Raw genomic sequence first — 24936 nt, forward strand, 5'->3', positions numbered from 1 at the left:
TATGAAAATGCACTTTGCACTTGTCTGTTAAAGAAAAAAAGGAAATTAACATGATAATGCAGATTTTTGCCAAAATTAATGCTACCAGCAGCAAATGTCCCTCTTTGTCTGTTTCTCAGTTTTATTTTTTCAAGTAAACTTCATTATATAACTCAGTTTAAATGTCACTTTGCTTGTGGATTAAAGATGAAACAGTGCTTTGGCAGCGGCGTGCCTCTGATCGGACAGTAATGCTGCTCTAAGACTGTGGGGTGTGTGACGAGAGGGTTTTCCGTCTTTGATTTCATAGTTGAGGAGGATTTTACCAATGTGAATTGAGGGCAGATAGATTTGGAACTGAGCTGGATATGCTGGAGCAGTCTCGAGGGGTCAGATCCTTTTTGTGGAGGACATTTATCCTAAATTAGTAGGAGAACAGCAGAACTAGGTTTGAAGTTTGACTTCTGTGAGAATATTTGAGATCATTTGATTGTGTAGTTGTGTTGAGTTTTGCTTGAAGACAACAATTTTACTCTGTAATGTGACATTTTATGCATCGAGATGGTGAAAAGCGCTGATGGTTGAAGGTGAGGGGCTTGATGACGTCATCTGAAAAGAAAATAGGTTTCAATGGCAGAGCTAATGTTAATATATATATATATATATATATATATATATATATATATATATATATATATATATATATATATATATATATATATATATATATATATATATATATATATATATATATATATATTTTTTTTTTTTTTTTTTTTTTTTTATAACATGCAAAATATTGTTTACATTAAGACCAGTAACATGAACAGTAATCCTTTTTTTTTTTTTTAAAGAAATGTATACTTTTAATTAACAAGGATGCATTAAATTGATCAAAAGTAGCATTGATAATAATAATAATAATTTTATTATATTTCTAAAAAGTTCTAGCTTGTTTTTCTGAACTCTTGTCATAAAGCAATCTGCAATATGTCACAATTATAGCTACATAAGGTATTAACCCCCATTAAGATTCATTATCCACTCTTAAAGAGTTATTATGCAATGTTATTTACAGCGTCAAAATCATATCAGCCCTTGACTTAATGAAGCACGTTCACAACACTCCATTTAAGCGAAGAGCTGCTTTGCAGTTTTCATGCACAGCTCTCTGATATTTCTGTTGTGGATATATGGAGTATTAATGTCAGCTGAGTAGATTAACCTCTGAGCAGAGTTGGGGAGTGTTAAAGGTTTAGGACGACTCTGAATGCTTCATCATTAGAGCAGATCTCTAAACCTGAAATGCAGTATGTCCTGTGGAGACAGTCCATCGCTCCAGACTCTTGCCCACAGAGCTGAATTATACATGCTTTTAACTCTTTTCATATCAAGGAAAACAGAGTTTTTCTTGGTCTTTTGAAATAATAATTTCATGTATTATGTAGATATACTCAAATGTTCACAGAACAAAGCTCTCTCCCCACACCAATTCTCTGTACTGAAACTACACAGACAAGTCAAAATCTTTATTTTTTTATTTAACAGAAAGAGTTATATTACATATAACATCACATTCTTTCTGTGCATTGAAAATAAACATATATATTTCTACAAACTGCACTGTTGCACCACAAGTGACTGTCTTTCCAAGTGAGAATCATTCAGTCAAATTATTCTTTCAAAACTCTGATTTATCCAGTAACTAAACTAGTGACATGCTAAAGTCTTTATGATTGAGACTAAATCATTCAGTCCATCGATTTGTTCAAATCACTGATTTAAGTACTGAAAACTCTTGTGAAAATACACAATAGTGAATTAAAACTGATCTGTTCGAAAACTAATTACTGTACTGTTTGAATCATCAATTCAACCGATTTGTTGTCTTTCGTGAACAAAACAATTGACTTATCTTTATTACAAACATATTGTACAAAACACATTGAATTGTATTTAGACGTGAACCATTGAATCATTAATTTAGCTGATTCAGTTAACTTTTTGATTTATTTAGAACTAAAACAAGCATTTAATCTTTGACAGTCAATAAAAAAAAAAAAAACTTTAATAATTGTTTTATTAAAAAAAAAACGTTATATTGTATAAAATAGTTATGCGGATATTTACAGTATATATTTTGTTTCCCATAGGAATACGATGATGGATATGGAACAGCCTATGATGAGCAGGGATATGACTCATATGACAACAACTACAACAATCAGGCACCAAAGTAAGTGTGTGTGTGTGTGTGTGTGTGTGTGTGTGTGTGCTCTTGTTTTTGTGACATATCAGGACACAACTTGTTTATAATGAAATGGGTATGACACAGGTATTACAAGGAGAGGGTGACTTATGAGGACATAACCCATGTCCCCATTTTTCAAAACGCTTATAAATCATAGAGAATGAGTTTTTTTGAGAAAGTAAAAATGCACAAAGTTTTCTGTGGGGTTAGGTTTAGGTGTAGGGTTGGTGTAGGGCCATAGAATATACAGTTTGTACAGTATAAAAACCATTATGCCTATGGGATATCCCCACTTTTCACAAAAACAAACATGTGTGTGTGTGTGTTTTGTGGAGACTGAGCCATCTGAGTGTGCTGTCCATGTAAAGGGCATCTCTCAGAGTGCATGTGAAGTTATATCTGAACAAGAGAGTTATTCACAATGTAGGTCAGTGCTCACCTCTCTGTATCAAACGAAAGAGTTTGTGTAGGTCTTCACAGAGTTGGACTTGGAGCTTTAGAGCACCTATTCCGACTATGGGTTACCATACTTGGCAAATTACAAGACTTTCACTTTCACTTTTAAATCAGATAAATATTTTTGTAAATATTTTTGTTTGTATGATTTAATATGATTTAAACTCTGCATACTGAGAATTTCATCTGTGTCTGTTTAGACCACCATTTTAAATATGGATCACATTTTAAACGTCACACAAACAATTTCCTTCACAAAAAAAATAACAATTTCAGCAGAAAATGGGAATTGGCTCTTGGCACTTGGCTTGCAGTGTGAACATGATGCTGGATTTGTGATAGCGAAGACATGTCACAGTAATCATCAGCTGGACTTCATCACACCGCTAAACCTATACTTTTCTGTTTCCATGTCAGTCAACAGATTCTTCCTGAACTGGAATGCTGTTTTAGGAGCTTGTGATAGTCAAACTGATTCGCTTTTTTTATTTAAGGAGGAGTATTTTGGGGAGCCTGCATGTACTTCATTATGCGGCAGGTTTTTATGTTCTTTGATTCATAAAACATTGTCTGTGTGTTACTGAGCTCTGGTAGATTTCCTCATGCCTCGTCCTGAAGCCTCTTTGATCATAATATGTAATCCAGGGACATGTAAACCAGCTTTTCTTTTAATCATAGAATATGTGGTGATCCAGAGATGTTTTATCCTCCATCTACTTAAATAAAACTATATAGTAGACACAGCAGGCCAGATCTCATTTAAGATAAATCTCAGTGAATGTATAAAGTCTGTGAATTTTATATAATCTATAGGTGTATTTAATGATCTATAATAATGTGCTGGAGGCTGGATAATGTTCTTGCATCATTTAGTCTCACCTGACAGTGACTTTCAGAGGTCCACATGCTTCCATGAGTCATAATCTATTTGATAATTGCCATCAGTTGAAAAAAAAGCATTAAAAAAATTCTTGATTTAAAATCAAAGCAATAAAAAGCTGCTTTTTAAATTACATTGACGTAATGTTATGCCAATGAGCCTAATGCTAGCAATGCCAAGGTCATGGGTTTGATTCCCTGAGGATGCATGAATTGATGGAAAGCAATGCTTGTCAATTGTATAAAAGCTGTAAATGAATCAGGAGACTCACCTGACGTCAAAACCATATTGTTTAGGTTTCAATTTCAACTGTAAGTTTTCACATCATAATGCAAATAATTGTGTAACCTAAAAACATTTTTTTTCAAAGTGTCATGACATGAAATCTGTCAAATATGTCGGTTCTCATGGCATTTCGATGCTAAAAAATAGGCTATGTTACCTGTGTGAACAGAAGGGGAGAGCATGGTGGGGGAATGTTCACGGAGGTGAAGGTTTATTTCACAGGAGCACTGAAAGGGTCAGAGGTCAAAAGTTATGAGTTTTTCGTAAAAAAAAAAAAAAAAAAAAACCTTAGCTGTGTGATTCTCCCAGGTGTCACCTTCTAATGTTGTAGTCTAGATACTATACGCGTGTGCGGTCACGCTCCCTGCGGAAGTGCTCAGGGGTGCGTGAGTGCATCTGACAGCATTTAAACTGCTCGTCACCTTCTTCAAAGTGCTATAGAGCACCATATGGCCCACATAACACACACACACACACACACACACCCACTTAATGTCATAGCAGCTATTGGCCTCGGCAGAGCAGTTTGTTTCAGAAAATGTCAGTGCGGTGAGTTCTGAGGCTACTGCTTTTCAAAGGTTAGCACTGCTTCAGGAGACTCAACTCTGAGAGTTTAGATTTAGAGGGGAAAAGAGCAATTATAGTCACAACTGATTAGAAATTCCCTCTTAGGAGATTGATTGATTGATTGATTGGGAGTTTTTCCTTGCCCCTGTCGCCTTTGGCTTGATCTCTGAGGGCTTTGCAAAGCCACTGTTCTTTGTTAGCTGCTTTGGAACAGTATGTGCTGTACAAATAAACTGAATTGAATAATGGATGTTTGCAAACTTATCCTTTTATTAGATTATTTCTGTAGTAATAGCATCTACAGTAGGCAAGTATTGGACCACTTTAAGATTATCAGCACAGGCCTATAATTGTGTTTTTATTTACCGTTTTGTGAGTTTGAGAACTTGAAAAGTTTTGTCTATCAGTGATGCAGTTTTATTTTCAGATCTTTACAGTGCCTGTACATTTAAGTGAATTTTGAATACATTTTAGTGCAATGTTAAGTGCAACTTTTTCATTCAACTTTAGTTTTAATTTAAATTGGCAGGCATCTAGTTTGAATTTGCACAAATAATAATAATAATAAATGTTACATTCATTCTACTGATAACATGATGGAAGGAATTAATGTGGACATTGATGTAGATCTGTCAGGGTTCTGGTTTGTTTCTGGTAGTGGTCTACGATTGTTATGGATCTTTGTGATTTCTTTACAGTTTTCTTTTAGTTCTGGTAGGATTTGAGCATTATTGTGGATCTTTGTGGGTTTTTTATGGGTTTGGTCTGGCTCTGATAGGATGTTGCTGTGCCTCATTCTAGATCTGCAGGGGTCTGGGTTGTTCTGCTGATCTTAAAAGATTCAGTCTGCATTCTTGCAATGAAAAAGAAATGTATTATTAAATTAATATAAAGCAATCACTTTGATAAATTGTATTATTATTATTATTATTATTATTATTGAATTATTTTAAATTAAATGAATTATATTATTTAATTAATGTTCAGTCACAGCAATCACATTATAAATGAATAAATTATTTTCTATATCATTTTTGGAATTGTCTTTCATTTTTCATTTGCAAGTGTCACTTGACAGTTAATGTAATGGAAGCCACCAATGAACTTTCAGCTGAAATTTTAAGACTCACCTCATTAAACACAGCATGACTCTCAGCATTTAATGAATGTTTTTGAATAGCAGTTCTCTTCCACAATACAACTAATAGTCTTTTTGTTCTTTATATATATATATATATATATATGTATATGTATATATATATATATATATATATATATATATATATATATATATAATTTGAAATAACTAAAATTACTAGTAAATTGAAATTCTCAGTACTCAGTCCAGAAATCTAGATCTTGACTCTGCTATTTATTTATTTATTTTCCTATTCTTTTGATTCTGTAAGTATAGAAATAAGCTGTTCCACACCTGATGAAGAGGAACATTACAGAGTTCAGCTCACATCTCTGCAGGTCGCGATTATCACGATCAATTACTCCTCCGTTCAAAGCGTCAGACTTTGGCAGCTTTCTCTCTCCTCTACACCTGTCTTTCTCTCTCATCCTTTACTCACACATTTTGTCCTCTGTTCCACTTTCTCTGAACTGCCTTAGACAGATGTGCTGATATTTTTAACTTGTTTTGACTCTATTTTAGAGGTTTGGTGGGTTTGTTCTCGTCTCCATTTTCCGTCTCTGTGAACCTTTGGTTCTGTTCAGTTCTGTTAGTGAAACAAGAAGACTGTCGCAAGCTAAATTTAGATTCATTTACATATTACAAAAGAACACAGTGAAATCTCTTCGGTGTCTGTCGCAAAGTCACAAGCATTTGCAGACCACAATTTTGCCTGCAGCTTGTTTGAATAGACAGAGACATACAGTAATGTATGACCAACAGGATATTATGCTTATGTTGGGGTCTAGAAAATTGCATTTTCCCTTTTATATTAGGACACCATAAAAATGGGAAACGTTAGACATAATAAATATAGACTGAATGCCCTGGAAATTCAGCTTTGAATTGGTGCAAAATGCTCAATAGAGGACAATGGGCTTGTGGTTTTCCACTTTATTTTTTCAGTCGCATCTTAAATGAGCAACCTTAATGGTCAACTGTGATAAAACATGCATGCTGTACATGCGTGTTTGCTTAAAGTAGTGTCCAATTTAAATTCTGTGCTGAATTGGTCCCTTTAAGGAAACTTTGTTACCCATGTATGGAAAACAGAATTAGAGCTGTGTGATGTTTATTCACCTTTTTGCCCTCTAAACCTCTTCTGAACTCTTTGTCTTTGAGCGGGAGTGAACGAGAGAATGAGGCAGTAATTAGTGATTAGTGATAAGAAACTCAGAGTAGATTAGACCAGCGAGACTCTTTACAGACGCTCCACTGCTGACTTACCAGCTGTGAAAACAAGACGAGAGAAGGAGGAAACACAGAGATCACCTGGGACATGTAGTACATCATTCAGATTTAACCCCACCATCTGTTTAACCACACAAGAGAGAGAGAGAGAGAGAGAGAGAGCATGGCCCTCTTATGAATGTCAAGTCAACGAGGGCCGTCATAGAATTGTGCCTAGAATTAGATTTATAAATTTATTTTAAATATTGTTAAAAAAATAATAATATTGTATTTTTTTTATTTTACTTTTGTATTTAAAATAAAGAATAATTATATAAAATTACAATTTAGTTTTTAAAATTCTGCACTTATTCTGTAAATCTCAAGATGTACTTTGAATCATTAATGCTGAAGAACATGATCATCATGTTTTGTTAATGTCAGCTCCATCACCGCAGTCAGAATATCAAAATGAAAGTACCCCTATTATTCCATTTCAAATATTGCCTTTCATGCAGTGTGTGATGTAGTTGTATAGGAATGTAAACAATCTGCAAAGTTGTAAACCCAAAAGTGCACGATAAATAAAGTTATTGTCTCCCAAAAAAAAAGAATCGCAAGTAATTCGAAATCCCACTTCCATGATGGCTACATGTCACAGGTAACACATTTGCATAATGCCCTCCTATGTTCTACATTGGCCAGCCGTGAAAATCTTGACCTGCCCTGAAACACTGTAGCTTGTTCATGTCGAAAAGACGCTGTGTCCTACGCTGTGAAAGTAAATACATTTTATTTTCTCTTCCAAAAATGTGAGGCTGCAAAGAATCAGTGGTTAAAATGCATTTTTTTTCACTGTACCACAGCAGTTAAACCCCAATCTTTGTGTGTGTGTGTGTGTGTGTTCCCATCATTTTACAGTTTAATGTGGGATTCATAAAACACTTGCTCTTGAAAGATTGCTCAGTACCCAGTTGATTTGGACCAGCTGCTCCACCGAATCACGAACTGAAAATTTGATACATAATAGATATTTATATTTTCTATCTAGAGCTCAATTTACGGAACTATGGCAATGCGCGTATCGTTTCCGACAAATGCTGTAAGCGGTAGAACAAACACAGCCGACTGGGCCATCGGAGCAGAGTAGGCTCACAGAAAGAAGGGGTTTATAAAGACTGAATTTTAGAACAGCTTTGAATGAATCGTTTGAGAATTCAAAGGTGAGCATCCAAAGTTCAAGTAGATTTTCCAGCAGAGTACTGCTGTAATTTTATGGATACCTGTAGTAAAACTTCCAGCAAGCACCTGTGTGGTACCTCATGGTTGATAGATCTCTGTGACAGAGTTACTCATATAAGTTACCACATATAAGCAGTCACTGAGAGACTGAAGTGTTTCTGTACGCCATAGTAAAAACCTGATGCCAGATGTTTAAACAAGCCAATCTGGTATATAATCTGTTTAGAGAACATCAGATACACACTGAGTGTTAGTACTGCGTCAATGAGAGCTGGCTTAGCATGGCTGAGTGTGTGAGAGAGATAACATCAAGTACATAATATATCTTGCCTTCAGAACTGCCTTAATTATTCATGGCATAGATTCAGTGAAGGCGCTGGAAACATTCCTCAGAGATTTCAGACCATATTGACATGATAGCATCACACAAATACTGCAGATTTGATGGATGCCAAACTATGATGAGAATCTTCCATTCCACCACATCTCAAAGCTGCTTTATTGGATTGAGATCTGCTGACTGTGGAGATCACTTCAGTACAGTGAACTCATTATCATGTTCAAGAAAGCAGCTTGAGATCATTTGAGCTTTGTGATATGTCACATTATCCTACTGGAAGTATCCAAGTTGGGTACACTGTGGTTATGAAGAGTTGGAAATGGTCGGCAACACTACTCAGGTAGGCTGAGCATTACCAGCAGTAGCCTGAACTGTTGATATGAGGCAGGGTGGATCCATGCTTTCATGTTGTTCATGACAAATTGTGACCCTACCATCCAAAAGTCACGGCAGAAATCAAGCTCATCAAGACCAGGCAACCTTTTTCCAATCTTCTGTTGTCCAATTTCAGTGGATCTATTTCTTGGCATGGTCTTCTGCTGCTGTAGCCCATCTGCTTCAAGGTTCGATATGTCAGAGACGCTCTTCCGCATATGTTGGTTGTGTGTTTATTTGAGTTCTATCAGCTGGAACCAGTATGGCCATTCTCCTCTGACCTCTGGCATAAACAAGACATTTACGGCCACAGAACTAATGTTAACTGTTTTTCTCTTTTTCAGACCATTTTCTCTAAACTCTAAACATTCCACATTCAAAGTCACTAAAATTACCTTTCTTCCCCATTCTGATGCTCATCTTGACTCTCTCTACATGCCTAAATGCGTTAAGTTGCTTCATTGTGATGGGCTTACTAGGTTTTTGTGTTAATAAGCTGTTGAACGAGTGTAGCTAATAAAGTAGGACACCTCTGTACTCTTGTAATGCATGTTAAATGTTGTTTCATGTCAGTCTTTATATTTTTCCAAAGCATTCCTGATACTTGAAGTTAATACTTCAACACAGCATACCTGATAACGCCATTAAGTCTCCTCTGAGGAGTGAAATGTACCTCTGGGTGATTGTAGTTCATTCGACAGCATGTTTGCAGTGTTTACACGTGTGTGTTGCTAATTGGAGGGAATTGGACTGTGTGTGACTTGTATGCATCATTTCTGCTAACGCTCTACCTTGACTTGAGTGAGCCGAACAGGGTAATTGAGTAGAACAGAACAAACTCTGCACTGGAGGAGAGGCAGAGGGCCGAATTAAGGGAAGAATGAATATTGACGATGTGTCAGGGAAGAAATTAAAGATGTCTAACGAGGTCTGGTGTTCAGATTGAGGAGAAGAGGTTCTTTATGGTGTGAAACACGCAGGGAGAGATGCCTCTGGCAGCAGGTTGTGAAGTTGACTGATGCATTACTGAACACAAGAGCTTTAGGTCTCTTCAATTTCACCTTCACGCGCAGTGGAAATGGGGAATTTCCTCACACATTTGATAGGAAGCCTTCTCCCGGCTTTCACTGGCTTCCTGAGCTTGTGTGTGGGAATAGTGACGGGGATTGTTGGTCTCCACACTGCAATCCAGCGCAACCCTCTCTCTCTTTCTCATCCTATCTTCTTCTCCCTGGTGTGCAGACACATTTTAAGTGTGAAACTAGCAGTAACAGCGGGCTGGTGATAGGAACCTCTGCGTGAGCTTTGACATGGCATTTTCTCTCTGCATGACAACTTATGGAAATCCAAGACACTCCTTTTTCAGCCACTTACGCTAGATTGTTGTATGTATGGGTGTCTGCTGTGAATGATGGGAGGAGTTATAGTATTATGATCAGAATAAGGGATGTAGTTTTAATAATATGATTAAATGGGGGAGGAACTATGGTTTTATGATTGACTGAAAAGGAGAAGTTTTGATAGGAGTTATGATAGTAGAAATGAAAAAAGGGAGAGGAGTTATTACATTGTGATTGATTGAAAAGGAAGAGTTATGTGGTCATAATTGGAATGGGGGAGGGGTTATAGTATGATAGGAATGAAGGGAGACAACGGACTAAATACTCTTAAATCGTTAATGATTTTAAATTGAATTAAATCCAAACCTTTTGCATTTTGATAAGTGCACTACACCATACCACTATTTAAATTTTAGTTTGATTGACGTGTTTTGCCAAGGCAGTGGCACAAAAACAATGTTAGAGACCTTTTATATTATTGAGAACAGTGTAAATAGTTTAAAAAATATTTGTGTTCATTATATAACTGTAGTGGGACTGATTACGCAGCAGAGGGCTGCCATATTAATGGGAGACACTGAAAGGAGTTATTATGAAATTGAGAGCAGGAGCTATGAAAATTAAGGAAGCTGACATAGATTCTAAAAAAGAATCCTCAGCAGTAGAAGCTGAGAAAACTGGTGAGTGTCTTTTTATTTTTTAGCAAGGCTTCTATTTCTCATGGTGCCATCCTTACTGAAGCCAGGGGAATTATGGGAGCATGAACATTGGGATATGGTTAGCAGTCAGTTGTGATTGACACTGGACAGCTCAGCTGAGGGCCTATGGGGGAAAAAAAACTCAATTTTGAGGCAGAAAGGGAACAGACCCAGGAGCAAAACTTCTGAGATGAAGGAATGAAAGGAAGGCGCACTGCAAATCTGCTTTGAAAATAGCTTCTCTGATGGGTTACTCTGCTTCATGTTGCTTCTGAGATGTTGCTTTGTCAATTTAAATAGGGAGCAGACAATGTCAAGTAAGCACATGCCTTGAACTCTCATCACCTTTTATATCTGTCTATATATAAATGCACATACAAACACAGAGTAGCAACTGGAGTTTTTTTTTTTTTAGGGAAAATGGATCATTAAAATTTATCATATTTACAGCCAATCACAGAGCATTGCTATCTAATTTTTAATACATTTTTTAAAACATTTTTAAATTATATTTCTGTATATGCGAAATCATATATACCCTGTAATTTATATATTTTAAGAAAACTGTTCTTAATATCTGTCTCTCATTTCTTCTCACAGCTCAGATGATTATTATGAATACAGCCATGGTATCAGTGGAGAATCATATGACTCTTACGGTAAGATTTTATTTTTATTTTTTTTGTCAGTAAAGTGTTATAATCATGTGGAATTATTGCAGTAGATCGACAGCCTGTTTTGCTTGATTTTCATTTTGCAGTGAAGCAATACACTGTCTATTTTATAATACTTCCAGTTAGTGCTCAAACTTTGAGTCTGACTTTTGCCCAAAGCACACACAGCTCCTGCTGTACAGCTCTTGTTATAAATACTGCTGGCAATGCAAGGCTTTTGGTTACAGTGTCTATAGAACAGAATTGTATTTACATGAACAGGCATTTACAATGAATGTTGAAAGGAGACGGCTTTGGATGCAGCAAAAGAAACAAAATGCTGTTGGATACACATTTGGTGAAAGGCAAACAAGTTTGCAGTTACGAACACTGTAGGTACAGAATAGCATACATATGGCAGAGATATATGGAGAAGAATATCATTGCTCTGAAATTACTGATGTAGCTGTTGTAAGCTCATTGTCCCAGCAAAAACGATAAGATGTGCCATAGTAATTCTCTGCAGCTAGAATGGTAATGTGTGTGTGCTTTTAGTGCGTATGTACAGATGCATTTGTGTGCAGTTTCCCTGAAGTAAGGATTTGTGTGCCTGTTTACGATTGCATTATTTATAAAAAGAGATTTGTAACAGAATCAAAAGCTAGTTTTGTTCAGAACATAGTTTTAAAACTTTCAGTTTACAAATTTCTTTAGGTCTCTTTTATGTCCTGAAGTTTTTGTTGCATGAAGGTCACATAAAAATTAGTGAATGATTATTTTAATACTAGTTATTGTTTATTGTATTTAGAATGTGTATTTTATTATATAATACATTATTAAATATTATTATATTACTAATTATAATTATTATGATTATGAAAATATTAATTATTATCTTGTTATTTTTCTTACATGGGGTCAAAAAGTTTCATCCCTTAGAAAAATCAATATTTTTCGGCAGGGCTTATGTTATCAGATTCCAATAATAAATATAATAAAGCACAAGGGAGTGACAGCATGTTTAGACATGACAGCACATTAAATTATAGAACTGATAAAGAAAAGGAAAGTAATTGCATCTTAAAAGTGACTTTACCCTTTCTCTTAGTCTTTCACATTTCCTTCATGTCACTTTCAAATCATTTGTCACTTCGCGACCATATTTGAAACACACAGCTCTACACTCGCACACACATAAGCAATCCATAACACTCAACTTAACACTTTTCCAGGTGGTACAACGTTTAGATGGCTTAACAGTTCAAAGGAGATCTCCCTATTATCCAGCTGATACACATCCTTGTTCTTTCTAAATGCAAGGACAGTGCGCGTGAACACTTTTCTTGAAACTAATGCAAGCTATCCTGAGATTGACAGCTCTCTAATTAAAGATTATTGGCAATGGCTCCCGGCCTGAAAAACTAGTGACTTAAGAGCAACGGCCTTTGTGCCTTCCTGTCCCTAAGAAGAGCTGAAAAAGAGCAAGATCACACAAAAGCTGCTCTCGTTCATCGACACGGACACTCATGAATGAGTTCTGCTGTTACGCTAATGACGGCGGTAACCTCTTGCTCGAGGGCACTCTACTAAACCCCTTTCAAGTGGCTATTTGATCCTCTGCTGCAATTAGAGTTGTTTTGTTCTTTCTGAGGTGAAGGACAAAGGCAGGATGGTTTGGGGATGTTTCTGTCTGATTGTCAGTATTAGTTGGGCTAAATTATTAGAGGTGCCATGAGTTTGGAGAGGAAGATACTGAATGTTGTCATGACTCTTGGGCTTTGTTATTGTAAAGATTGATGTTGTTAAGTATATTCCTGTTTATACACATGGTAAATCTCACAGAAACTCTCTCAAGGTCACATTTCAGCCAAAAAATAACAAGACATTTGTCACTGCCAGTACATGAACGTTTTTATAGAAAATATTTTATAATTTGTTATAGAAAAACAAGTTATGCTCAGAGTCCTGAGCCTCGATCATAACTTTATAACAGACACCTTCCTATTAGAGACCTTCATGTTCGCGGGACCCAGCGCAGCAGAGTTCAGCACAGGACAACACTTGATGGGCGGGTAGAGGCTCGCGTGTGCAGGATTAATTAGGGTGTGCTCACACTAGGCAATCTTAACCATGCCGGAGCACGTTTGACACCCAAATCCTGGTTTGTTTGACTAGTGTGATCGTTCTGTTTTGCAGTCCCTGGCTCGGTTGGAAGAGGTGGGCAACAGTGCGGTTCAGTTATATATACAGATAGATCTGTAAAGCAATATATTGTAAGAGGGACTTGTTACCACGTCCCATACGAATCAAAATAATAAACCACAAAGTTAACAAAATGATTCACTCCACTGTGTTGAGCGAGAGCGCTTCTCTGCTGTCTTCACATGCTATCGGAAACTTCCTATTTCCATCTTATAAAGTTGAAAGTGAAAGGACATTCAGCCAAGTATGGTGACCCATACTCAGAATTTGTGCTCTGCATTTAACCCATCCGAAGTGCACACACACAGAGCAGTGAACACACACACACACACACACACACACACACACACACACACACACACTGTGAACACACACCCAGAGCAGTGCTGCGGCGCCCGGGGAGCAGTTGGGGGTTCGATGCCTTGCTCAAGGGCACCTAAGTCGTGTTATTGAAGGTGGAGAGAGAACTGTACATGCACTCCCCCCACCCACAATTCCTGCCGGCCCGGGACTCGAACTCACAACCTTTCGATTGGGAGTCCGACTCTCTAACCATTAGGCCACGACTTCCCATATAACAGTGGACAATGGTTTGTGAATGTTGATGCTTAGTCTGGTGTCTCGAAGATGCCCATGTATGTTTGTATTGACTGTTTCTCAGGAGATCAAAGTATCTCAGGTTCTTTGATCCTTACAGTCTAAATAATTTGATCGGGAGCATCCCCTCCTTTGACCCATGATTTGTCTGTATGTATGTGTATTCAGAGCCAGTGAGCAATTGACTTTCATAATAATAAAAAAACTGCGTTGACGCGCTATAAAATAATTGTCGCTGTTAATCAATTAATGAGTTAACGAGGTAATAACGCATTAACTTGCCCAGCCTTAATATATATATGTATTTTTATATATATATATATATTAATGTGTGTGTGTGTGTAATTTATTTATTTATAAATTTTTTTGTTGAAATGCGACATATATGTAAATTAACAAGTATTGCAATTATTTAATACTTAATACTTAAAAATGTATATCACCAGGGAACTACACTGCGACCAAAATGGTCGCATATGTGACCTTTTGTAATGACATTGCGACCCAATTTATTTGAGGTCGCAAATGTATCACTGGTTATTTTTGTACCTACCTTATGTTTTAGGCAATATGCTATGATTTACTATGAGCATTTATTAAAACAGAAATGTGTATTTTAAAAATACGTTTTATAACGTGCTCTAAGCATTCAACACATCTAGTTGGCTTCACCCCTGCGATGCGGGAAAGCTGAACTGTTACTCGCGTGCTCTGTTCGGTGCGCACGAGAGAGCCGCGTCTCACGGACAGCAACACTGAACCGAGCTCTCCTTCAGGACGTTCGCGTCTTCCTTCACCTGAACGAACAAATACAAATCGCAGTTTAAACAAACAGAAAAAGATGCGAAAGGGCTTAATTCAGCACCGCGGTGTTTTGGTGTTCAGGCCTTATGCAGAGACGCGTCTCAAAGTCTTCTTGCTTTTTTACCGACAAATACATACAAATATGTAAAAATACCTGTCTTGGAAAGTGTGTTCGAAAAGTCTGTGGTTATGTCTTAAGTGAAAGTAAAGAGTTGAGAAAGAAATCGGATGTGTATCATTATAATGGATGCATTGTCTCTTAAAGTGACTGCACCTAATTTACTAGCTCTGCTGTCAGTGTCTTTAATGTATGGAAATGGAAGTAAATCACTCACTGCTCTTGACTGAATTACTTTGTAGTTTTAACAAGAATTTATCCACAGTCAAACCAAAAATCAAATATAATGTATTATATTTTTTACTAAATAAGATAAAATAAAATCTTCCCTTATACCATTTTCATGATTTCACCCTTTTCAGAGTTTAAAAAGCACATAGATCCCAACACATTTTCCCTCCCACCGAAATTCCTTCTTAGGTTATATGTTCATATTTAGGTCACTGGGCTGTACAGGGAGGGGTGGGGGGGGGGGGGTGTACAAACAGGTGTCCAGAACAGATGGCTTTTATGACTGTAATGATAAAACCTTCATAATCATCGGGAAGAAGGAGGCGGGAACCGGCGGACAATCAAATGAAACTTTAATAATCACAAAATAAACAAAACAGCGCATCAGCCCCTCACGGACGACTGATGCGCACAAAATAAAACCAAAACACAACTAAAAGCCCAGGCCTGGTCCTCTCTCCTCCTTCACTGTCGTCGCTCCGGTTTTATATCCTTCCGGGGGGTACCCTCGAGACTGCGCTCTACTCCCCCCCCCTCCCTCCGGGGGGGACCGCTCACGGGGACCCCCCGCCCTGCGAGGGGCGATGGGGGTATGTGGCGAGTGGGGCGGGGCCGAGGGACGTGGGAACAAGGAGGGAGGCCGGCAATGATTGGGAAATCAGTGACACCTGCGACCCACTGCCGGTCTCGAGTCCCACGTAGGAAATGGAAGGATATAAAACTGGAGCGAGCCCGATAGTTTTAGTTCCGAAAACGGACGGCTCCGTCCGGTTCTGTGTGGATTATCTCAAGGTGAATGCTGTGTTGAAATTCGACGCGTATCCAATGGCGCGGGTTGACGAGTTGCTTGATCGGCTAGGCACGGCTCGCTTTTATTCGACATTGGACTTAACAAAGGGCTATTGGCAGATCCCCTTGTCTCCCTTATCCAAAGAAAAAATTCCGGTTCCCAGACACACTGCTGCTCGGCCCTCCACCGGCTGGGCGATCTCCTCCGCGGTGCCTGGTGGTGGCACTGGACGGCCCTCGGCTGACGGCACGACACCCCTCCGCCGCCCGGTGGACGGCGACAGCTCCTCCGGTTTTGGGCAGCCGGCAGGAGTCCCCCATTCCCTGCTCCTCCGGATACCTTCACGGAGGCCACAATGACCCTCATGAATCAAATTTTTGGAGACAAGGCAGCCTTTACCCTCTCTAGTGTTTCTTTCTTTAATTGCTAATGCAACCTTTTCACACCACAGACTGAACAAAATTAAGCATTGCTTGCTTGGTAATTGTTCAACAAAGTATGGATAGTTGTGTAAATATTGTCATACTGACAGTTGTCTGAAGTTTTGGTTGATTCCATTACATATCTTTATATCAAAGTTATCTGACATTATCAAGATGAATTTGTTCTGACACAGTTTAACTCTTGTTCTTGTCATATTTCATTACCAATTTATAAAATAAGACAAATAAACTGTGATAATGTGAGAAATGTTGAAGCTGTCTGAATACATTTTGGTTTGACTCTGTATTTTATTTTACAGTGAAGACTATGCAGTGCTATTTTAAATTAGTTTCTGGACACCTACAAACTTAAAAAAGTAAACATTGTGTAAATAGCACAAATAAATAAATAGAACGAACATAAAGTAAATATTAAACCATTTCAAACAGGGACCACTGTACAACCTGCAACAGGGCCCCTCTAACCCCAGCTGCGGCCCTGGGTTAAGGTACCAAAACGGAGCAATGCACTGTGTGTACTGTAAGAAATAAAACAAGAAGGCATGTTGTTTAAAAGATGGCAAATTAAATAAAAAGCTGTATGCAATACAGTTTCATTATTATCCAGAGTGGCTTACTATAAACAATTTGTGAGACCAAATCATGTTTTGCGCCAGTAACTGAAAAAGTTAGTCGCGCAAGTGCCACCAGTGGAAAAGGTTAGTGTAGTTCCCTGATCATATATATATTTTTTGCATTTTATTTATTTTTAAATAAAAATGTTCATGATTCAGAGTATTTTTCATTTCTATTTTGGGGTAAAATATGATCTGAGCATATTGTTGACAGGTTTTTTTTTTACCATTTTTCCACATGCCACCAAAATGTGACACTTAAATTGTAATATTTCCACCTCCTTTCAAAGTCTTGATTATTCTGTAAAGCTTTTTCTCACATCGAGTTCCATTCAAATTACTGTTGACCATGCAATGTATACAACCATCACACAAACATATTTAAGCATTCTAACCAAGACCTAAACAGCTAATGACCTTTCTTACCTCTGCTCTTTGTCTCCCTCTTCAGGCCCGGAGGAATGGACAAACAACCGCAACAAGGCGCCACCAGCAAGGAAAAGCAAAGGAGTGTTCAGAGAGCAGCCGTACTCCCGATTCTGACCTGCTACAGTCCTTCATGTGCCCTCCCAAGTAATGGATTTTCTATGGACTCTATTTCCTTTTTTGCAAATAAAATCAACCAAAATGACAAAAATAGAAAGTCGAAGAAGTCAATGGGTAAAATTAAATTTCTGTGGAACTGATTCTGTTGTAACATGGACGACTCCCATAAAAGGATATTACGGATCACTGGATTATGTAGTTTAAATCATAGAACCAATCAGAATTCAAATAGACTTACTTATGTGGGATGGAGGCGGGCACTAGCGATTAGGGGTGGAGTTACATGGGGTGTACAGTGTTTAGAATTAGCAGGTCAGTTTTTGTAGCTACTTTTTTTTTGATGGGTGATCAGCTTCAATGTGTCCCTTGTAAATTTTACCTTTAACTAGAGAAGAAAGTCAAAGAAAATCTTAGTGCACATGTTGTTTTCCTTCCTTTCTCTTTTCTAAATGGAAAGTTCTTCAGCGTTAAAGGGCTTATAGGAGCATGTTGTGATAAAAAAAAATTATATATATATATATATATATATATATATATATATATATATATATGTGTGTGTGTGTGTGTGTGTGTGTGTGTGTGTGTGTGTGCAGTTTCAATTGCAATGAGAAAAGCTTGCATAGTCTTGTCTTTTTGTGTTAAGCGTTTAAACCCTTTAAAGAGCTCTTTGGTAATAGGTGTTTTCTTCTAGTGAGAGATCTACAGTACTTTTAGACCTTTTAAGGAGAGACAAAATGGAAAGTTTTGGGCAATTAATCTGACTGACAACAATTCACAATTCAGTTTCACAATTTTTGTTGATGTAGTATGAGAGAATCCTTCAAGTATATGACACCTACAAGTTACTCCTGCACACTTTACTGTGCAATTCTAATGTATTATAGCCCATATTAGCCTTTATACACCACTAATGTTGGCTTTCCCTTGGTATATTATGTAAAGCAGATGGGTTACAAATAGCAACAGAGCATTTAAAAACAGAAAAGACTAAACCGCTTGTGATAGTCATAGACATTTACGGGGAATTCAGTGTTTTTTGGCACCATATATTTCCATTAAAACTTATTGTAATGCATTTTAAGTGCACAGCAAAGTGTTACTGGTCATTTCTAAACCAAATACTGTTGACTAAAGTTGAACTGGTACTGTTTAAAACTATTTAAAGTCTAATCAAATGTATGCTGAAGTTTTAAAAGTGATAGTAATGAAAATGATTGTGTTACTGGTTGTGGCTGTTTAATACATTTCTGTTAAGAGTTATAATCTTTGTAAGCTTGTGTAAGCCCTTTAATTCTCATCTCAGTTGATTAAAAAATAAACTTTTTGAAAGAAAAAATATCATTGTGTTTCAGAGCAAATTTTGTCCTTGTTTACTCTGGTAAAACTACATAATTTAAACTAACACCTGCTGTGTATTATTATCAAAATGTGTAGTGTAGAGTATCTAATGATAAGAAGAAAAAAATGGGAGGAACAAGTGCTTTAAGCCCACATAAAAGTGAAAATAAACCATAAACTACTAGAACTACTTTCAAAAATTAATCTGATGTGTATAACTATTTTGACAGTAGAATTAAATTTAATTGCAACCGGCAAAAATTAAGTTTATTTTTTAATATACCGTACCCGGAAGCTTGAAATAAAATTTGCAATTATAAACTTACCTTATTATCTGTTAGAATTCCTTCTTCTTGAAAACAGAAGACTCTTCTGTGATAAAGCATATGAAAGCAACTTCCTCACAGGAGTTAATTATCCCCTAATATATCTTTAATCATATAAATGACAACTTTGCTCGACTTTACAGATATGGTACTGTTGTACATGGAAAGTAATTCAACATATTGTCATATAGATTTAATAATGTAAGCGGTGGCTTTTTGAACTTGGTTCTTTTTGGGGATTTCTGCTTGCTGTTTTTGCTCTTTCTTCCCCCTTCTGGTCACATGACCGTCTCTATAGTCCACTAAACAGCCCGCCCCCACATGACCTCTAAATGACCCCAGCTGACCTCAGAGCTGATGAGGATGGTGGTAGCTGTATTTACAGGCCTTCATTCCACAAGGTAAACAACCCAAGTCACAATCTAATCTCATCTAAACTAGCCCTTAAACTAGATAAAACAAAAACAAACCTGTTCATTTAAAGCTGTTCTTGGCTTAAGTTTTGCTGAGGCACTTAAATTAGAAGTAAAATTGTAAAAAAAAAAAAAAAGATCAATAAATAGATGTAATATTGCTTTAACAAATCATTATTATCACCAATTATTAATAGAGATAAAATGATATATATATATATATATTTTTCTATGTGCTATAGCTTTAAATAAATGAATGTTTAATATTGTCTTACTATATGCTTTGGAAACCATTGCAGATTTGTGGTAAACTTGTGTTTATTGGTGTCCTTTTTTTTAGCAATACACTTTCAGTTTTAATGTTACTCTTTTCTTTTTCAGATTGCAATAACTGGGCTTAAAGCCATGAAATGATACTGATGCTCTTCTCAGATTTGTTAAGGTGAGCTTGATGTTTATACATACACACTGTAGCAAATTATAGCATGAAATTATATTTTAATATTTAGCTATTATTTAAACTGTTAATTTAACAAAATAAGTTAATAAAACATTTGAAAAAAATCTGAAAAAATAAAATATTAAATCATACAATTGGCTATTATTTAAACTGTTAAATTAATAAAAATAAAAAGGACTGCTAGTTAAATTCATACATACTTTCACGTCCAAGGACTGTCCTGTGTTCCGTGTCTTGTTTTGCTCCCCATGTGCTCCCCATTACCCAGATTCTCCCATGTTTTAATTGTTCATTGATTTCAGGTGTGTCCCATCATGTTCTATGTGAATTTAAGCCCTGTGTTTCCTGAGTCCTGCGTCTGGTATTGTTCATCTGTTCCCTGCTAGGATCTCCCCTTCATAGAGTTCGCCCGGGATTTCTGTGGGCTCGCCTCTACTATGGAGTAAGATGACGCCACTGTCAACTCACTGTTCTAGATTGGGGCAAATTACTACTGCCCTGTTGACCTTCCAGATACCACAGGACTAAGCTGGAGGAAAGTGATCCTCCAGTGTCTTTAGAGCGTCCGACCCTGATCCAGAAACAGATCGCCGTCAAGCTCGCCAGCTGTTCCGAAGTCAATCCCTCCAGCCGCTCCGGTGTCAAACCCTCTGGCTGTTCCTCGGTCAAGGCCGCCAACCACGGCATTTCTTAAGCCCACTGGCCACTTTGATGACAAGCCTGCCAACCACTGCATTCAAGCCCTCAGCTGACAGCAGTATCCTTTACCTCTGCTCTAAAAAGGAAAATGCAGAGGAAGAGACTGTGGGCTCCAGCCCCTGAGTCCTCACCAGTGTCAGTGTGGACTCCAGTCCCTGTTACCCTGGCCAGCCCAGTGAGGGCTCCTGTTCCCAAGTTAAGCCCAGAGTGGGTTCCAGTCCCCACATCCAACCCAAGAAGAGCTCCAGTCCCCACATCCAGCCCAAGAAGGGCTCCAGTTTCCACGTCCAGCCCAAGGAGGGCTCCAGTCCCCAAGTCAAGCCCAGGTCCAGGGCCACAATTCTTGAGTCAGGTCCACGGAGGGCCTAAGGGCTGATATTCTCCCCAAGGATAATTTTTGGGGGGAGGGGGTGGGATCCGTCCGTAGAGGTCGTTCCGATGTCAGGCCTGCTGAACTGTCTGCTCCACCATGGGCCCCTGTGTTCCCTACTCCGCCATGGCCCCCTGAGCTGCCTGCTACACCATGACCTCCTGAACTGTCTGCTCCACCATGGGCCCCTGAGTTCCCTACTCCGCCATGGCCCCCTGAGCTGCCTGCTACACCATGACCTCCTGAACTGTCTGCTCCGCCATGGCCTCCTGAACTGTCTGCTCCACCAAGGGCTCCTGAGTTCCTTGCTCCGCCATGGCTCCCTAGTCTGCGTGCTCTGCCATGGCTCCCCAAGCTGCCTGCTCAACCATGGGACCCGGATCCGGTACACCCACCCGCCCACCCCTTGATGTTATGTGGTCTGAGGTTGCGCCTTCTGGACAGGGGGCGTAATGTCACCACCAAGGACTGTCCTGTGTTCCGTGTCTTGTTTTGCTCCCCCGACTTTTGATTAATTATCAATGTCAGGTGTGTCCCATTACATTCTATGTGTATTTAAGACCTGTGTTTCCTGAGTCCTGCATCTGATATTGTTTGTCTATCCACTGCTATGTGTGTGTTCCTTGGATAAATAAAGACTCTTACCTCCTTGGTCTCCTCGCTCCAACACAATAGCAGCATCATGCCACATACATACAGATATACATTTAAACCCAACATATATTCTCCAAAAAGAAAAAGGTCTTTCATGGACTCTGAGGGTGTTATTCAGTGTGTCATATATCATATATATATATATATATAAGCTGTCTATCAGTCTGTTACATCTCTTTAGAAATTAAATGTAATATTTTTTTTTCTAATTACAATATTACAAATATATTACATATTACAAATTTTAAATAATTTTTTAATATTTCATTATTCTAGTATTTAGTTTTTTGTAGGCTGTTTCAGCTGCATTTTTATGAAACTATTTATTTGTTATTTTTTACATTTTAATGTTTTTTAATATTTTTATCTTGCAGATTAGTTATTATTTGTTGCTTGTTTTAGTTGATATGATGTTCATTTCATTAAACCAAATAACCAAATTAGAATAATTTAATTAGAATATGTAGATTTTTATTATTATTAAAATGCTTTTTTAAAAGCATCAGTTTAAGCTATTATTTTAACTTAAATTAATACAAAAAGGAAAAGAACTGCATTTAAAATAAATGATAGAGAGAGAAGAGAGAGAGACACAGAGAGAGAGAGAGAGAGTTTTATTTTATTTATATATTTATTTAAGATTTAAATAAATTAAAATAGATTCATTAAAAATATATATTTAAGAAAAAAATAATAATAATTCTGATGTTGTTTGGAATCTTTCTGTACTGGGTTTTGAAACAGATCTATGTAAAAACCCTTACAACAAGTTAAGACACTCCTTGGCAGGAATATCTAGCTTAATCTATTGTTCAAGGACCACAAACACTCATTCCGCCCCTTGAAATACTCTCTAGGTGTTTGCTATTATTATTGTAATATTATTAGACATTTGAACACAAATGAGGGATTTAATGTGTAAAATAACTGAAGTTGTCTAACAGTGATGAGGAAAGCAAGAGTTCTATTAAGTGCATCTCCTGTTAAATCCCTGCCTCGAGAGAGCAGACATGCTTTCCCTAAGCGACTGTCAAACAACAGCTTCCACGGCACGAGAGGATAAAGAGATGAGAGAGAGAGACAGTTAGAGTAATCATATCAGAATGACTGCTGTCTGTGCTGATTATTGCTCTGAGTGCCACCCTCTGCCACGACAACCTGCCCCCAGTTAGCCTACATATTGCTATGCATATGTCTTCATATGTATTTTTAACAGACGATGATTTGGGATGCACTACTCCATGAATTAACCTATGCAAATGTGGATGCATCTGACATTGATTGGTGGATGCATATGTGAACAAACTGAACAGAAAAGCCGCACGTCTTCTGTTTATTCCTTTTGTCTAAATGTAAGGTACTTCAGAGCATCTGAGTTTCAGCAAATAACTTTTTTATCAGTAGTTTTGTTGTAATTTTTCAAGGTTTTCTCAAACTTTGTTTGAACTGAGAACTGTTTTGTTCAGACCACTATTAATATAGCATGCTAGAGAATTGATGAAACAACAGTGTTTATCTCCATATAACAGAAGATAGACCAGAGAAACTGCTGCATGAATTGGTTTTTCCAGATTATATACTGGTCAAGAAATGAGCAAACAAAAATCATACAAGATAATACCTAGGCTCTTTTTGATAGCATACTAGCATACACCAAGATATTTTCTCCAGACAGAAATAGATTTTTATCATTATATACCTTTTTCAAGACCAGGCTACAATGAACTCTGAGGGTGTTACTCAGTGGTATGTGCTTCTGTACAAGCCATGTATCAGTCTGTTTCAGCTACATCTTGTTTGAAATTAACTTTATATTTTTTAATCTGAATGGTTTCTAGGCTGCTGGAAAAGTGAGTGAAGTACATAATATTGTGGACCCCTGAGACGGACCCCCAGTGATCTGCAGACCCCATTTCATGATGTTACATTATAGGCTTTTCAGATCAACGTATTGGTTTTTAGAGTTTTGAGGGTATTGCCATTTCATGGTGTTTGTATGAATTAACTTTGATGTTTTTTTTATATTTTTCTCTCTGTTTTAGGCAGGTTTGTCCACATCTTCTGATTTTGAAGACTACTGCATGGTTGCCATCGTAGAGAGCTTGTGCTCAACCAGAAAAACACAATGAGCACACTTAAAAAGTCCCTTGTGGCCCACAGTGGAGCATGCTTCTCCACAGGGAAGACTCCATTTCTACTGGAACTTTCTGGAGAAGGCTTCTGAACCTCTGCGAGGTCACAAGGCACCACACTAAGAGCGTTGATGTGCCAATGACGGGCAGACGAGCAGTCCACCCTTCTCTCTGCGGTCCTCAGGGGAGACGTGCTGGGGAAATGCTGCTTTCACAGCTGCCTCAGATGTGCTATATAGGCTCCTACATGCATTTTGCAGCAGGCTGCACTGAGGGTGAACTCAGTTCTGTCTGCACACAGACTTATGGGTAATGGGGGCATGTGTCATGTGCTTACACATTAAGACAGGGGTTTTACTCTTCTCACAGGAGCCAGAGTAAGAAAGACAGTAGGTGATGTGAGTGGGAAAGGCGAATTAAATATGAATACTACATATATCACACACAAATGAACATGATATAGATAGAATGCATGATATGGATTGAATGAATTCATCCTAATAAAGGAACTTCTCATCTCAGCATCTGGCTTAACCTCCGCTCATTATGTCAAATTTAACAGGGATCAGGTTTTTTTGTGAGTCCAGTCATGTTGGTTGTTAAAATGTATACATTATCTATTCATTTGCCTATTATATATATATATATATATAATATGTTTTCATATTATGTTTTTTTTGTGGCTTTTTAGCTACATTTTGTTTGAAAGTCATTTTAATAAAACTGTAATAAAATTGCTCTTTTATTTATTTTATTATAATTTTGTATTTTATTGAGATATTACAA

At 37.5% G+C, this 24936-nt stretch overlaps 1 protein-coding gene across 3 annotated transcripts in view; it reads left to right on the forward strand.

Annotated features, from left to right (window-relative positions):
• Positions 1 to 24616, forward strand: part of LOC132103982 (KH domain-containing, RNA-binding, signal transduction-associated protein 3-like) — a 149563-nt gene extending 124947 nt beyond the window's left edge. The window contains exons 7-11 of one of the 3 annotated variants that reach the window (XR_009423496.1): positions 2133 to 2215; positions 11361 to 11419; positions 17664 to 17785; positions 20217 to 20277; positions 24061 to 24616. Coding sequence is in view for 1 of the 3 variants with exons in the window: in XM_059509113.1 (XP_059365096.1) it covers positions 2133 to 2215; positions 11361 to 11419; positions 17664 to 17755 (234 nt within the window). In the remaining 2 variants the exon portion in view is untranslated. Of the gene's footprint in view, positions 1 to 2132; positions 2216 to 11360; positions 11420 to 17663; positions 18242 to 20216; positions 20278 to 20681; positions 20938 to 24060 lie in introns of those variants that run through there. The other 2 variants (XR_009423497.1, XM_059509113.1) reach the window with 2 other exon arrangements.
• Positions 24617 to 24936: the final 320 nt, after the last annotated feature.

This window comes from Carassius carassius, chromosome 25, assembly GCF_963082965.1.
Source record: "Carassius carassius chromosome 25, fCarCar2.1, whole genome shotgun sequence".
NCBI classification, from domain to species: Eukaryota; Metazoa; Chordata; class Actinopteri; order Cypriniformes; family Cyprinidae; genus Carassius; species Carassius carassius.